This window comes from Mustelus asterias, chromosome 13 (assembly GCF_964213995.1).
Source record: "Mustelus asterias chromosome 13, sMusAst1.hap1.1, whole genome shotgun sequence".
Classification (NCBI taxonomy): Eukaryota; Metazoa; Chordata; class Chondrichthyes; order Carcharhiniformes; family Triakidae; genus Mustelus; species Mustelus asterias.
Window position 1 is genome coordinate 821,280 of NC_135813.1, and position 15,050 is coordinate 836,329.

Sequence of the window (15,050 nt, forward strand, 5' to 3'; positions counted from 1 at the left end):
CAATAGTTATAGGGAATTCTATAGTTAGGGGTGCAGATAGGTGCTTCTGTGGATGTGAAAGAGACTCTAGGATGGTATGTTGCCTCCCTGGTGCCAGGGTCCAGGATGTCTCTGAACGGACAGAAAGCATTCTGAAGGGAGAGAGTGAACAGCCAGAGGTCGTGGTACATATTGGTACTAACGACATAGGCAGGAAGAGTGATGAGGTCCTGCAGCAGCAGTTTAGGGAGTTAGGTAGGAAGTTAAAAAGCAGGACCTCTAGGGTTGTAATCTCAGGATTACTCCCTGTGCCACGTGCTAGTGAGGCTAGGAATAGGAAGATAGTGCAGCTCAACACGTGGCTAAACAGCTGGTGTAGAAGGGAGGGTTTCAGATATCTGGACCATTGGGGTCTCTTCCAGGGCAGATGGGACCTGTACAAAAAGGACGGGTTGCATCTAAACTGGAAGGGCACAAATATTCTGGTCGGGAGGTTTGCTGGTGTCACACGGGAGGATTTAAACTAGTTTGGCAGGGGGGTGGGAACCAAAGCAAAGGTGAATTAGCTGAAGAGGAACCAGAGAGTAGAACATAGAACATAGAACATAGAACATTACAGCGCAGAACAGGCCCTTCGGCCCACGATGTTGCACCGACCAGTTAAAAAAAAAACTGTGACCCTCCAACCTAAACCAATTTCTTTTCGTCCATGAACCTATCTACGGATCTCTTAAACGCCCCCAAACTAGGCGCATTTACTACTGATGCTGGCAGGGCATTCCAATCCCTCACCACCCTCTGGGTAAAGAACCTACCCCTGACATCGGTTCTATAACTACCCCCCCTCAATTTAAAGCCATGCCCCCTCGTGCTGGATTTCTCCATCAGAGGAAAAAGGCTATCACTATCCACCCTATCTAAACCTCTAATCATCTTATATGTTTCAATAAGATCCCCTCTTAGCCGCCGCCTTTCCAGCGAAAACAATCCCAAATCCCTCAGCCTCTCCTCATAGGATCTCCCCTCCATACCAGGCAACATCCTGGTAAACCTCCTCTGCACCCTCTCCAAAGCCTCCACATCCTTCCTGTAATGTGGGGACCAGAACTGCACACAGTACTCCAAGTGCGGCCGCACCAGAGTTGTGTACAGTTGCAACATAACGCTACGACTCCTAAATTCAATCCCCCTACCAATAAACGCCAAGACACCATATGCCTTCTTAACAACCTTATCTACTTGATTCCCAACTTTCAGGGATCTATGCACACATACACCTAGATCCCTCTGCTCCTCCACACTATTCAAAGTCCTCCCGTTAGCCCTATACTCAACACATCTGTTATTCCTACCAAAGTGAATTACCTCACACTTCTCCGCATTAAACTCCATCCGCCACCTCTCGGCCCAACTTTGCAACCTGTCTAAGTCTTCCTGCAAACTACGACACCCTTCCTCACTGTCTACCACACCACCGACTTTGGTGTCATCAGCAAATTTGCTAATCCACCCAACTATACCCTCATCCAGATCATTAATAAATATTACAAACAGCAGTGGCCCCAAAACAGATCCCTGAGGTACACCACTTGTAACCGCACTCCATGATGAATATTTACTATCAACCACCACCCTCTGTTTCCTATCCGCTAGCCAATTCCTGATCCAATTTCCTAGATCACCCCCAATCCCATACATCTGCATTTTCTGCAGAAGCCTACCATGGTGAACCTTATCAAACGCCTTACTAAAATCCATATATACCACGTCCACTGCCTTGCCCCCATCCACCTCCTTGGTCACTTTCTCAAAAAACTCAATAAGGTTAGTAAGGCACGACCTACCTGCCACAAAACCATGCTGACTATCACCTATCAATTCATTACTCTCCAAATAACTATAAATCCTATCCCTTATAATTTTTTCCAACATCTTGCCGACAACAGAAGTGAGACTCACCGGTCTATAATTCCCGGGGAAGTCTCTGTTCCCCTTCTTAAACAATGGGACAACATTCGCTAACCTCCAATCTTCTGGTACTATACCAGAGACCCAGAGAAACAGCAGGCAGGGTGGGATTGCTAATCAGAGAGGGTCTGGTGGACTGAAGTGCATTTGTTTCAATGCGAGAAGTGTAACAGGTAAGGCAGATGAACTTAGAGCTTGGATTAGTACGAGGAATTATGATGTTGTTGCCATTACAGAGACTTGGTTAAGGGAAGGACAGGATTGGCAGCTTAACATTCCAGGATATAGATGTTTCAGGTGGGATAGAGGGGGATGTAAAAGGGGTGGGGGAGTTGTACTATTGGTGAAGGAGAATATCACAGCTGTACTCCGGGAGGACACCTCGGAGGGCTCATACAGCGAGGCAATATGGATAGAGCTCAGGACCAGGAAGGGTGTAGTCACAATGTTGGGGGTTTACTATAGGCCACCGAACTGCCAGCGGGAGATTTTGGCAAGGTGTAAAAGTAACAGGGTTGTTGTGGTGGGAGATTTTAATTTCCCCAATATTGACTGGGACTCACTTAGTGCTCGGGGCGTGGATCAGGCAGAGTTTGTAAGGAGCATCCAGGAAGGCTTCCTGAAACACTATGTAGATAGTCATACTAGGGAAGGGGCCATACTGGACCTGGTATTGGGGAATGAGCCCGGCCAGGTGGTTGATGTTTCAGTAGGGAGGCAGTTCGGGAACAGTGACCATAATTCAGTAAGTTTTAAGGTACTGATGGATAAAGATAAGTGTAGTCCTCAGGTGAAGGTGCTGAATTGGGGGAAGGCTAATTACAACAATATTAGGCAGGTGGTGAAGAATGTAGATTGGGGGCAGATGTTTGAGGGCAAATCAACATCTGGCATGTGGGAGGCTTTCAAGTGTAAATTGATAGGGATTCAGGACCCGGCACATTCCTGTAAAGATGAAGGATAAGTATGGCAAGTTTTGGGAACCTTGGATAACGAGAGATATTGTGAGCTTAGTCAAAGAGAAAAAGAAAGCATTTGTCAAAGCTAGGAGGCTGAGAACACACGAAGCAAGTGTGGAATACAAGGAAAGTAGAAAGAAACTTAAGCAAGGAGTATTTTCTTTGTTCTTTGAATACTCCCTTGTCAAATTACTCCTTCCAAAGTGTATCACCTCACACTTTTCAGGGTTAAATTCCATCTGCCATTTATGTGCCATTTGACCATTCCATCTATATCTTCTTGTAGCGCAAGACACTCTGCCTCACTGTTAACCACCCGGCCAATCTGCGTGTCATCCGCAAACTTACTAATCCCACCCCCCACATAGTCATCAATGTCATTTATATAAATGACGAATAATAGGGGGCCCAACACAGATCCCTGTGGTACATCACTGGCTTCCAAGGCATTGGTGAGGCCGCAGCTGGAATACTGTGTGCAGATTTGGTCCCCTTACTTGCGAAAGGATATTTGGCCTTGGAGGGAGTGCAGAGAAGGTTCACCAGGTTGATACCGGAGATGAGGGGTGTAGATTATGAGGAGAGACTGAGCAGATTGGGTTTGTACTCGTTGGAGTTTAGAAGGCTGAGGGGTGATCTTATAGAGGCAAATAAGATAATGAAGGGGCTGGATAGGGTAGAGGTGGAGAGGTTCTTTCCACTTAGAAAGGAAACCAGAACTAGAGGGCACAGCCTCAAAATAAAGGGGGTTCAGTTTAGGATAGAGTTGAGGAGGAACTTCTTCTCTCAGAGGGTGGTGAATCTCTGGAATTCTCTGCCCACTGAAGTGGTGGAGGCTACCTCGTTGAATATGTTTAAATCACGGATAGATGGATTTCTGATCGATAAGGGAATTAAGGGTTATGGGGAGCAGGCGGGTAAGTGGAACTGATTTACTTCAGATCAGCCACGATCTTATTGAATGGCGGGGCAGGCTCGAGGGGCTAGATGGCCTACTCCTGCTCCTATTTCTTATGTTCTTCCAGTCACTAAAGCAGCCTCTGTCATCACTTTCTGTCTCCTACAACTGAGCCAATTTTGAATCCACTTTATCAAATCACCCTGTATCCCATGTGAATTTACCTTCTTGACAAATCTCCCATGTGGGACCTTGTCAAAGGCTTTGCTGAAATCCACCTAAACTACATCGACTGCACTCCCCTCATCTACACACCTGGTCACCTCCTCAAAAAATTCAATCAAATTTGTTCGGCGTGACCTCCCTAGCCATGCTGACTATCCCTGATCAAGCTTTGCCTCTCCAAGTGGAGATAGATTCTCTCCTTCAGAATTTTCTCCAATAGTTTCCCTACCACTGACATGGTCTGTAGTTCCCTAGTTTATCTCTACAACCCTTCTTAAATAGTGGAACCACATTAGCTGTTCTCCAGTCATCCAGCACCTCCCCTGTGGCCAGAGAGGAATTGAAAATTTGGGTCAGAGCTCCTGCAATCTCCTCCCTTGCCTCCCACAGCAGCCTGGGGCACAACTCATCCGGACCTGGAGATTTATCCACTTTTAAGGCTGCCAACACCTCCAATACCCTGTCCTTCCCTGTGTCAATTTGCTCAAGAACCTCACAGTCTCTCTCCCTGAATTCCAGACCACCGCCCTCATTCTCTTGGGTGAAGGGCTGAACAATTTCACTCCATGGACATAGATGAAGCTGAAGCAGTAATTCACTGGGCAGAATTGTACCCGAGTGTGATTACTGATCTCTGCTTGACTGTATCCAGCTCGCATGAGGCTGGTCAGGGCAAGTTTGAACATTTAACCAGCACATCCTAACACCCAAATAGATGTTTTTGGTGAGTTCAAAGAAGGGCAACAGGGGTGATTCTGGGAGTCGAATTGTCGGACAGACTAAGCTCACTTTTACAAACACAAGATTGGTGGGATCTTGTTTGGCAGCAATGTTGCAGTTAACAGACTTCAGAATCAGAGCATAATCACAAATCCCAAACAGATTCAGAATGAACAAACAGAAAATGAGATACAGGATCAGAAAACATCCCTGAGGCAGAGTGAAACAGGAAACTGTTCCTGATATTATTCTAATTAATATCTGGTTGACAATGAGATTGGAATGTGGACAAAATGAGTGCGATCCAGGTTCGGGGAAGAGCTGTTCCGATGGATGTTCTGGGATTATGGAAAATGACTGTGTGTCAGTGAGTGTGTTTAACATTTTCCCACAGGTTAGATCGGTGGATTGAGTGGGTGATGTGTGTGCATGGCCTGTGAAGCTCCTGTACTGATTGGTTTGACATTTGTAAAGTCTTGTTAACCCCGTGTAGCCCACTTCAGCCACAATGTGAGCTGATGCTTAATAAAGCAGCAAGATTTCAGGTGAATTCCTTTCACTTACTTTGACAGGAAGGTTGGATAATTCCGGGATTCGCTTGTTCTACACTCCGTCCTTACGGAAGTTCAGTGCGGGAATCATGGAGTTAGGGCTTGTGTACACACCAGTCATGGCTATTCCACCGGGTGAAGCAAGCTTTGTACTCAGCGGATATTGCACAGGAGAGTGTACTCAGCAGGTCAGTGGACACACTCTGCTTGTTCATAGAATGGCCGACACCAGGACTGGTGCAAAAAGTGACTGTCAGAGTGAGAGGCAACGAGAGACCTTGAGAGTGAACTGAAACAGAAAGTGAGGACTGGGGGGTGGTCAGAGAGACTGAAGCAGGGTCTGACCAGGAGAGTGATGGGGGACTAATAGTGACCAGACCAGAGTGAGTAAGGCCAGAGATGGAGGATCTCAAAGACCTCAGGCCGACTGGTGATCAATCAGTGAATTGTTAACCATACTGTACAATTATCCAAGGTGTGTTGTTGGTGTTCGCATTCCAGAGCCTGCCTCCGTCTGGGATTCACATCTTTGCCTCACAGCTTCACACTCACCTCGCTGGTACAAAGGTGAAGACGGTTCTGGTTCAGGGTGGGACTGAAGTGGACATTGTCAATGCTGATGGACATTACAGTACTCACTTTCAGGTATCGCTTGCTTGTTGCTCAATCCAAGTCTGAACAAGACTAGTTGTGGCTCTCGAACCCACTCTAACAAAATCAAACCTACAAACATACAAATGAGAAGCAGGAGTGGCCCTTTCGCCCCTCTAGCCCGCTCTGTCATTCAATATGATTATGGCTGATCTGATTGTAGTGTTAGCTCCACATTCTGCCAATCCCGATAACCTTTTATTACCTTGTCTGATCAAGAATCTATCTTCCTCTGCCTCAAAAATATTCATTGATCTTACCCCCGCTCTCTCTGGAGAAGAGAGTTCCAGAGGTTCACGAGCTCTTTGGGAAACCCATGAGTCCCCTCGTTCTAGCAACGTGTCAGTCACCCCCTTTATCTGGAGTACGCACCGTACACAGGGAAAGGAGGAGGCCAATCATCCCCTCGATGCTTCGTAACAGTTAGATCATGGTTTTACCCCTCAACTCCACCCATCTGTCTCAGTTCCACATTCATCCCTCGATCATCTTACTCAATAAAAATTGACCAATTCCAGTTTTGGAATGTTGAATTTACCCCCAGCCTCAGCAGCTTTTTTGGGGGAGCGTTTTCCAGATTTCCGTCCCTTCCTGACATCACCCCTGAACATCCTGACTTTGAGGTTCTGTCCCGCCTTGTTCTGGAACCCACCACCGCGCAAATAGCTTCTCTGCCCCATCAAACCCTCCAAACATCTCAAATATCTCAATCAGTCCATCCCATCCCTTAATCTTTCAAACTCCAAGGAATGCAATCAGTGTAACCGGTCCTCATAATGAGCTCTGTTAGTCCCAGTGTCATTCTGGGGGACATTGTCCCAGCTTCTCTGCAGCCTGGGGTGTGGGGCCCAATAATTAAGTGGAATAGTACAGAGGAGTCGGACATTGCGTTCCCCCCATTGGTGTTCCACTTCCCATGGGCCAACATTCCAATTCACCTGAGTTAGTGTTTTCAATATTTGCACATTTTAATCTGTCTGTTTTTCTACAGTTCTTAACTCTTCCTCATTAGGACAATACACCGACCACCCTTAGATCCAAATTGTTTTCAGCTGTCTATTGAAGAACAAATTGTTGCATCAGTTTCATAAATGTGCTTTGGCCTTTACAGGAAATCCGACTTTTACCAAAAGAAATCACTGTGCTGCCCGTGAGTATCTCAGAACACCGGGGTCACGTGTCGCCAGCCTAGCGCTGTACGCAAAACCAGCCTAGCGCTGTACGCAAAACCAGCCTAGCGCTGTACGCAAAACCAGCCTAGCGCTGTACGCAAAACCAGCCTAGCGCTGTACGCAAAACCAGCCTAGCGCTGTACGCAAAACCAGCCTAGCACTGTACGCAAAACCAGCCTAGCACTGTACACAAACACTAGCCTGATGCTGTACACAAACACTAGCCTAGCGCTGTACACAAACGCCAGCCTAGCGCTGTACACAAACACTAGCCTAGTGCTGTACACAAACGCCAGCCTAGCGCTGTACACAAACACCAGCCTAGTGCTGTACACAAACGCCAGCCTAGTGCTGTACACAAACACCAGCCTAGCGCTGTACACAAACACTAGCCTAGTGCTGTACACAAACACATGTTTGTGGAATTATTTTGATGCTGTATTTTCTCAACAGGGAGATGTGTTGATAACCTCATGTACATACAACACGGAGGACCGGAGTCACGTGACCGTGGTAGGTGGACAAATTGCTGAGCATCATGTGACCCATCTTATAGAACATGTCTTTGTTATCAGACAAGAGGCTAATCACTGAATACTGGAGTCAGAGACACCGGGGAAACTCCACAGGTCAGCGAGCTTCAGTGGAGAGAGAAATAGAGTTCAACTTTCACATCAATGAACTTTCCTCAGAACTGGGAAAATCTGGAGATGGAACAGGGTTTAGGCTTGAAGGGGAAATATTAAAAAGTTATCACTCACTGGACACAGATCGAAGTCCAGTTTGTTTCGCGCACTGCACTGTTGCACTGTTTCACCACCCCCCAACCCCTGACCCCCCGCAACCCCTAACCTGACCTCTGAACTGCTTCCCTGCCCACCAGCCAATCTTTCCTCAACCTCATCAGACACCTTAACTCTCATTGGTTTGTCTCAGGTCGCAATCTGTTCCAGATGGTCTGGAGCTGATCCACATTTCGAAAATCTCTACCTACCCCCCCACCCACCCACCCATCACTGTGAGCAACACAGAGCTAACCCCTCACATCACTGCAAACACACAGAACGTCTCTCATTCTGCGCCCAGTAACTGAGTGAGAGAGTGAGCGAAACAGAGAGGGAGAGAGAGGTAGAGACAAAGAGAGGGACAAAGGGCAAAAAACAGAGCAGTGAGACAGACAGAGAGAGAAAGGGAGACAGTGAGTGAGAGAGAGAGAAATAGAGACAGAGAGAGTGAGACATAGACAGACAGAGCAATAGAGATAGAGTGTAACAAAGGGAGAGTGAGACACACTGAGTGGAATCTAAAGGCAGTGGATAAATGTTTGTGAGTGAAGGGTTTGGGATTGACCAAACAGTTGAAATGGAGGAAAGGTGATTGCCAATCGGATTCTCTGTGTTTAGGGAGGATTTGGAATCAATGAGGAAATGTGTGTGAATTATGTGCACTATTATCCCCAAACACAACTGGAGTTGTGCAAAAGCGCTGTCGATATCAGCTACCTGCAGAAATACTTCATCTTCATCAACAGGTAAACATCTGCATTTATATCTTTAATGTAGTCAAACATTCCAAGTTGCTTCACGGAAATTACATCAGCCGTTTTTCAGCACTGAGACACGAGGAGGGATCAGGACAGTTACTAAAAGATTTTGCTCAGAGAGGTAAAATTCAACGAGTATCCTAAAGGAGGCGAGAGGTTTGGGAAGGGAATTCCAGATCTTCCAGCTTCAAGCAGGCAGCTGGAAACAGGGCTGTGAAGAATGATTCAAATCAAGGATTCTCAGGAGGTCAGAACCTCTGCACAGATAGGAGAACTTTTTAAATTCATCCTCAGGATTTGTGACAGGCGAGACCAGATATATTATCCATCCCTTATTGTCTTTGTGAAGGTGGAGGCCTTCTGCTTTCTTGAACCACTGCAGTCCATGTGGTGTAGGTGCACTGATCCAGGCAAGTGCAGAGTATTCCATCACAGTCCTGCCTTGTAGATGGTGGACTGGTTTTGGGGAGTCAGGAAGTGAGTTACTCTCCACAGGATTCCTAGCCTCTGACCTGCTCTGGTAGCCATTGTATTTATTTGGCTGATCCAGTTCTGTTTCTAGTCAATAGTAACCCCCAGGACGTTGACAGTGGCGGATTCAGTAATGGTGACAGTATTGAATGTCAAGGGGAGATGGTTCGATTCTCTCTTGTTGGAGTTGATAACTTATTACCATTTTGTTTTTGAAGGATTGATGATGATGGAATCTGCACCTGTCCACAGGTGCCAGTAACTGAACAGTTCAGTACTGTGACCTGGAACCCATTCAGTAGTCAAGTTCTGAAAGCTCTGTACGATTCCGCTCCCATCTCTGTTCACTGCAACAAGTCTTCTGCTGTCCGTTTCCCAGTGAGTAACCAGGCTACTGAGGGACTGTTCTGTCCACACGTTCCGTTCCGCTGTATTATCATTTAAATTGATTTAAAATGAAACCTTGTTAATTAGATATTTTCTACTTTTAGGGTAACTGGGAAAAGCAGCCGCTCCCACAGGTCACTGCGATGTTGCTGGAATCACCGGATCACTGCCAGAGATTGAGTCACATGGTGCCGGGAAAGGCAACACTGGTCAATTTCACCACCAGTTAATCGGGAGAGTGATACATGCCTCTTTGGTGGTTATGTCTTCAATGGATTAACCGAGTGTGCAGGGTCATTGGAAGGGCGTGGGGAGAGGAAGACAATATTTCCATTGCAGTGTCTCACCAATGAGGGTTTGACCCATGTTTGTAATCCTGTTTTATTATTTTGCGTGTGTTGCCCCTGAATAGATAAAGTTTTAATTTGTTTCCAATTAAACAGCAAATTCTTCCAGATCAGGATTTGTGAGGTTCTTTAAGTGATGCAGGGGTCACAGCTCCGCCCCAAACATAACCGGGGGCAATCCAATATTCTCACAAGACCCTCTCCACACAACCCTCTCCCAACCTGTCACTGAGATGCAGCAAAGCACTCCCCTGTCATTCTCTCCCCTCATTACACTGAGGACCGTCCCTAGCTCATTCCAATCCCCAGGCACTCCCAGCCACCCTTCATACTTCTCTCCCATCCCTCCCACCATCTCGTCATTCAGTCTGACCCGAGAGGTACAGTCCCTCTGCAGCCCCCAAAATGTTGGGGCTGTTCAGTCTGTCCAGCACTTTTCACCCCCCACCCAAAGACTGAGCCAGATTCTCGGAACTCACCGAAAATACCACTCATTCTGGTGAGAATATTGACGACCCAGAGTTGAGTCACAGCCCATGGCGTCTGGGTCCTCCTCCGAGGGGCAAACATTGCCCTCCTTTCCCCAGTTGCTGTCACGTTGGAATACGAGATGGGACTGTGTGTGTTCTATATGTCTGTTTGATTGGCTGTTTTTAGTTGTGTGTTAAACATAAGTGCTGTTTTTGGCACTGATACAAAGTTTAATTTGTTAATACCTGATTGAAAATAATTTGATAGACTGTAGAATTGGTGACAATGCCGTAAAACATTGAAATGACTCCCTCACCCTGAGCAAATCAGGAGCAAAGCCTCCAGTTCGAAAGTCCAGTTCAGAAATCTCATCAAATCTCCCACGTTCCAGAAACAGATCTTCCAATTAAACAACTGGAACTCAAAGACAATGTGGCAAATTCCTGGTCATATACTTCCTGTTTTCAAAGTCCTGGGATCACGCAGTCTCCCTCCCGGCTCCGCGCTAATAAATCCCTTTCACTCGCTTGTTGTTTGGATCAAAGGGGGATTTGAGGTGCACCTTTGCTGTGTAGACGATGCCCATCCTCTCCAGGGAGTACTCGCCACTCTTCACAAAGTCAGCTGTCACCTGCAGTGAGACACAGAGACTGAAAACACACACACCATGATAGCAACCACTCAGCACGCATCAGATTAGCCACATCCCAAGGTAACCGACATTGAAGAGGATGTCAGCAGAGGCTGAGCTGATGCAGGGACAGAGTTGGGTGGGTGACGTTCTGACAGGCAAACCTCACACCAAGACTGTGAACAGTCAGGTTCAGACTTGGATAGTTTTTTTTATTCACTTGTAGGACATGGGTGTCGCTGGCTGGCCAGCATTTATTGCCCAACCCTAGTTGCCCGAGGGCAGCTGCGAGTCAACCACATTGCTGTGGCTCTGGAGTCACATGTAGGCCAGACAAGGTAAGGACGGCACATTTCCTTCCCTAAAGGACATTAGTGAACCAGGTGGGTTTTTCTGACAATTGGCAATAATTTCATGGTCATCAGTAGATTCTTAATTCCAGATTTTTTTTTTCAATTCAAATTACACCATCTGCCGTGGTGGGATTCGAACCCGGGTCCCCAGAACATTAGCTGAGTTTCTGGATTGATAGTCTAGCGATAATACCACTAGGCCATCGCCTCCCCCGAGTTGCCAGGGAGAGGGATGGATCAGTAACTAAGGAACTGAACCATTGCCGGGACTGAGGACAATCAGAGGAAATTTCTGCTCATCCTGTCCTGGGTGTCAGACATGCAATCTGATGTTAGAATAACAGCACAGGAGGCCATCCAGCCCACTCTGTCAGTGCTGGCCCTCTTTAAGAGCTACACACCAGGTGACAGGGCCCCACCTTCGCCCCAAAGGCCTACAAACATTTTCCCTTCAGATTTTGGAAGATAGAATCTGCCTCTAGCATGTCCCCAGATGCTTTCCACATCCTGGTCACTCGCTGCTGGGAAAAGAGCTTTTCCGTGTGTTGCCTGTACTTCTTTTGCTGTTTGCCTTAAATTGGGATCCTCTGGTTCTCGACCCTTCAGCCAATGGGAACAGTTTTTTCATATCTATTTTTTCCAGACCCTTCATGATTTTGTATATCTCTCAAATCTCCTCCCAACCTACAGGAGAGCAGTCCCTGTTGCTGTAATTGCCACATAACTGAAGTTCCTCATCGCTGAAACCATTCCTGTGGATCTTTTCTGCACTCTCTCTAAAGCCTTCACATCTATCCTAAAGTGTGGCATCCAGAACGGACACAATTCTCCAGCTGAGGCTGAACCGGAGTTTCTGGGCAGAGCTTTACGTTTCCCGAGGGATTCTGAGTTACATTGACAGGATTCCCTCAGCAATTTCCCTCGATATTGTCCCCAGCAAACACTCCCGTGTGTCCAAATCACTTGAGCTCACCACACCACCATCAGGATCCCGGATGTAACCGTAAGCTATCGTCTTATTGAGCGTAAATGCGAAATCCGCCCTCCGGATATGTCCGACTACCTTCCCATTCCTCCAAATTACTTCCAGACCGAACATGGGGACCTTCCTGTGGAATATTAAATGTTTTTTATATCAGAAGCAAGCACAATGCACACTGCACCCCCACACACACACACCCGCACTGCACCCCCACTGCACCCCCACACACACACTGCACCCCTGTACTGCACCCCACCCCACACTGCACCCACACCCCCACACTGCACCCCCCCCACACTGCACCCCCACACACACACCCGCACTGCACCCCCACCCACACACTGCACCCCTGTACTGCACCCCACCCCACACTGCACCCACACCCCCACACTGCACCCCCCCCACACTGCACCCCCACACACACACACCCGCACTGCACCCCCACCCACACACTGCACCCCTGTACTGCACCCCACCCCACACTGCACCCACACCCCCACACTGCACCCCCCCCACACTGCACCCCCACACACACACACCCGCACTGCACCCCCACCCACACACTGCACCCCTGTACTGCACCCCACCCCACACTGCACCCACACCCCCACACTGCACCCCCCCCACACTGCACCCCCACACACACACACCCGCACTGCACCCCCACCCACACACTGCACCCCTGTACTGCACCCCACCCCACACTGCACCCACACCCCCACACTGCACCCCCACTCCCACACTGCACCCCCCCACACTGCAACCCCCCCAAACTGCACCCCATCCCACACTGCACCCACACTGCACCCCCCCACACTGTAACCCCCACCCCCGTCCCCCACACTGCAACCCCCACCCCCGCCCCCCACACTGCACCCACACCCCACACTGCACCCCCCCACACTGTAACCCCCACCCCCGCCCCCCACACTGCACCCACAACCCCCACACTGCACCCCCCCACACTGTAACCCCCACCCCCGCCCCCCACACTGCACCCACAACCCCCACACTGCACCCCCCCACACTGCAACCCCCCCAAACTGCACCCCATCCCACACTGCACCCACACTGCACCCCCCCACACTGTAACCCCCACCCCCGTCCCCCACACTGCAACCCCCACCCCCGCCCCCCACACTGCACCCACACCCCACATTGCACCCCCCCACACTGTAACCCCCACCCCCGCCCCCCACACTGCACCCACACCCCACACTGCACCCCCCCACACTGTAACCCCCACCCCCGCCCCCCACACTGCACCCACACCCCACACTGCACCCCCCCACACTGTAACCCCCACCCCCGCCCCCCACACTGCACCCACAACCCCCACACTGCTCTCTTGGAGGAGGGAATTCCACAAACTAACAACCTCAGAGGAAAAGAAAATCTCCTCATCTCTGTTTTAGACGGGAGCTGTTAATTGTAAACTGCAGCCACTGCTTGCAATGGATAAAGACATTTTCCCACATTCTACTCCATCTGCCCAGTTTTTACCCAGTCACTGAATCTGTCCATTTGCCTTTGCGGACTCTACTTTCCAACCTCACTTTGTGTCATCAGCAAATTTAGCAACGCTACCTTCCATCCCTTCATCATCAGATCCTGAATCGATGGAGGTCCAACAACCATTCCAGTCATACTCCACTTGTAACAGTTTGTTAATCCAGAAGTGACCCAATTACTCCACCTCCCTGTTAGCTACCCAATCCTCTCACCTTGCCAATAAATTACCCCGACACTAAGAGCTCTTATTTGGTGTACTAATCTTTGATGTGGCATCTTAAATGCCTCCTGGAAATCCAAGTACACCACATTGATAGGTTCCCTTTTATCCATGTTGCGTGATACTTACTGAAAGAATTCTAATAAATTAGTCAAATATGATTTCCCTTTTCTATGTTGACTCTACCTGATTGCATTAAGATTTTCTAAGTGCTTTGCTATAACCTCCTTTGAAAGTTTTAATGGAAATTAATTTAAAATAATACTTGACTCTACATCGAAAGATTGATTTGGAAGATTTTGCAACATTCAGATAAATCTGTTGCAGAGTTTGTAAGCCCGGTTCAGAGACAATTCACAAAGACTCACTCATCAATGGTGAAACAGAGCAGTCGTTTGAACAGACCCTCTGCTTTCTGCTTTTCCAACGCCTCGCGACCAAGAAACGGGATCTGGGACTTCAGCTTGCAAGTGAAGGCAAGGCCAGCTTCGAGTGGGGTGTCGTCAGAGCGAAGGTCAGCGTGCCAGTGTCTGTAACCTACAACACAAACCACATCAAACTAGCTTGGGAGCTTCTCTCAGTCCTGAAATTCTCCATCCTGCCAATACTGGCCATTACAGACAGACTCTCCCACATTACAGAGAGGCGCTCCCACATTACAGACAGACTCTCCCACTTTACAGACAGACTCTCCCACATTACAGACAGACTCTCCCACATTACAGACAGACTCTCCCACATTACAGACAGACTCTCCCACATTACAGAGAGGCGCTCCCACATTACAGACAGACTCTCCCACATTACAGACAGACTCTCCCACATTACAGAGAGACTCTCCCACATTAGACAGACTCTCCCACATTACAGACAGACTCTCCCACATTACAGAGAGACTCTCCCACATTAGACAGACTCTCCCACATTACAGACAGACTCTCCCACATTACAGACAGACTCTCCCACATTACAGAGAGACTCTCCCACATTAGACAGACTCTCCCACATTA

At 48.3% G+C, this 15,050-nt stretch overlaps 2 protein-coding genes across 2 annotated transcripts in view; one reads left to right on the forward strand and one right to left on the reverse strand.

Moving 5' to 3' along the window:
- The window catches only part of dbh (dopamine beta-hydroxylase (dopamine beta-monooxygenase)), a 30,092-nt gene extending 20,330 nt beyond the window's left edge, over positions 1-9,762 (forward strand). Inside the window, exons 6-12 of the mRNA XM_078226136.1 lie at positions 5,322-5,488; positions 5,802-5,945; positions 7,063-7,101; positions 7,577-7,636; positions 8,527-8,654; positions 9,356-9,515; positions 9,629-9,762. Coding sequence (XP_078082262.1) covers positions 5,322-5,488; positions 5,802-5,945; positions 7,063-7,101; positions 7,577-7,636; positions 8,527-8,654; positions 9,356-9,515; positions 9,629-9,754 — 824 coding nt within the window. The 3' untranslated portion in view covers positions 9,755-9,762. The remainder of the gene's footprint in view (positions 1-5,321; positions 5,489-5,801; positions 5,946-7,062; positions 7,102-7,576; positions 7,637-8,526; positions 8,655-9,355; positions 9,516-9,628) is intronic.
- sardh (sarcosine dehydrogenase) overlaps positions 8,658-15,050 on the reverse strand; it is a 99,427-nt gene continuing 93,034 nt past the window's right edge. The window contains exons 16-18 of the mRNA XM_078226135.1: positions 14,409-14,577; positions 12,300-12,435; positions 8,658-10,973 (exon numbers count right to left, since the gene is read on the reverse strand). Coding sequence (XP_078082261.1) covers positions 10,848-10,973; positions 12,300-12,435; positions 14,409-14,577 — 431 coding nt within the window. The 3' untranslated portion in view covers positions 8,658-10,847. The remainder of the gene's footprint in view (positions 10,974-12,299; positions 12,436-14,408; positions 14,578-15,050) is intronic.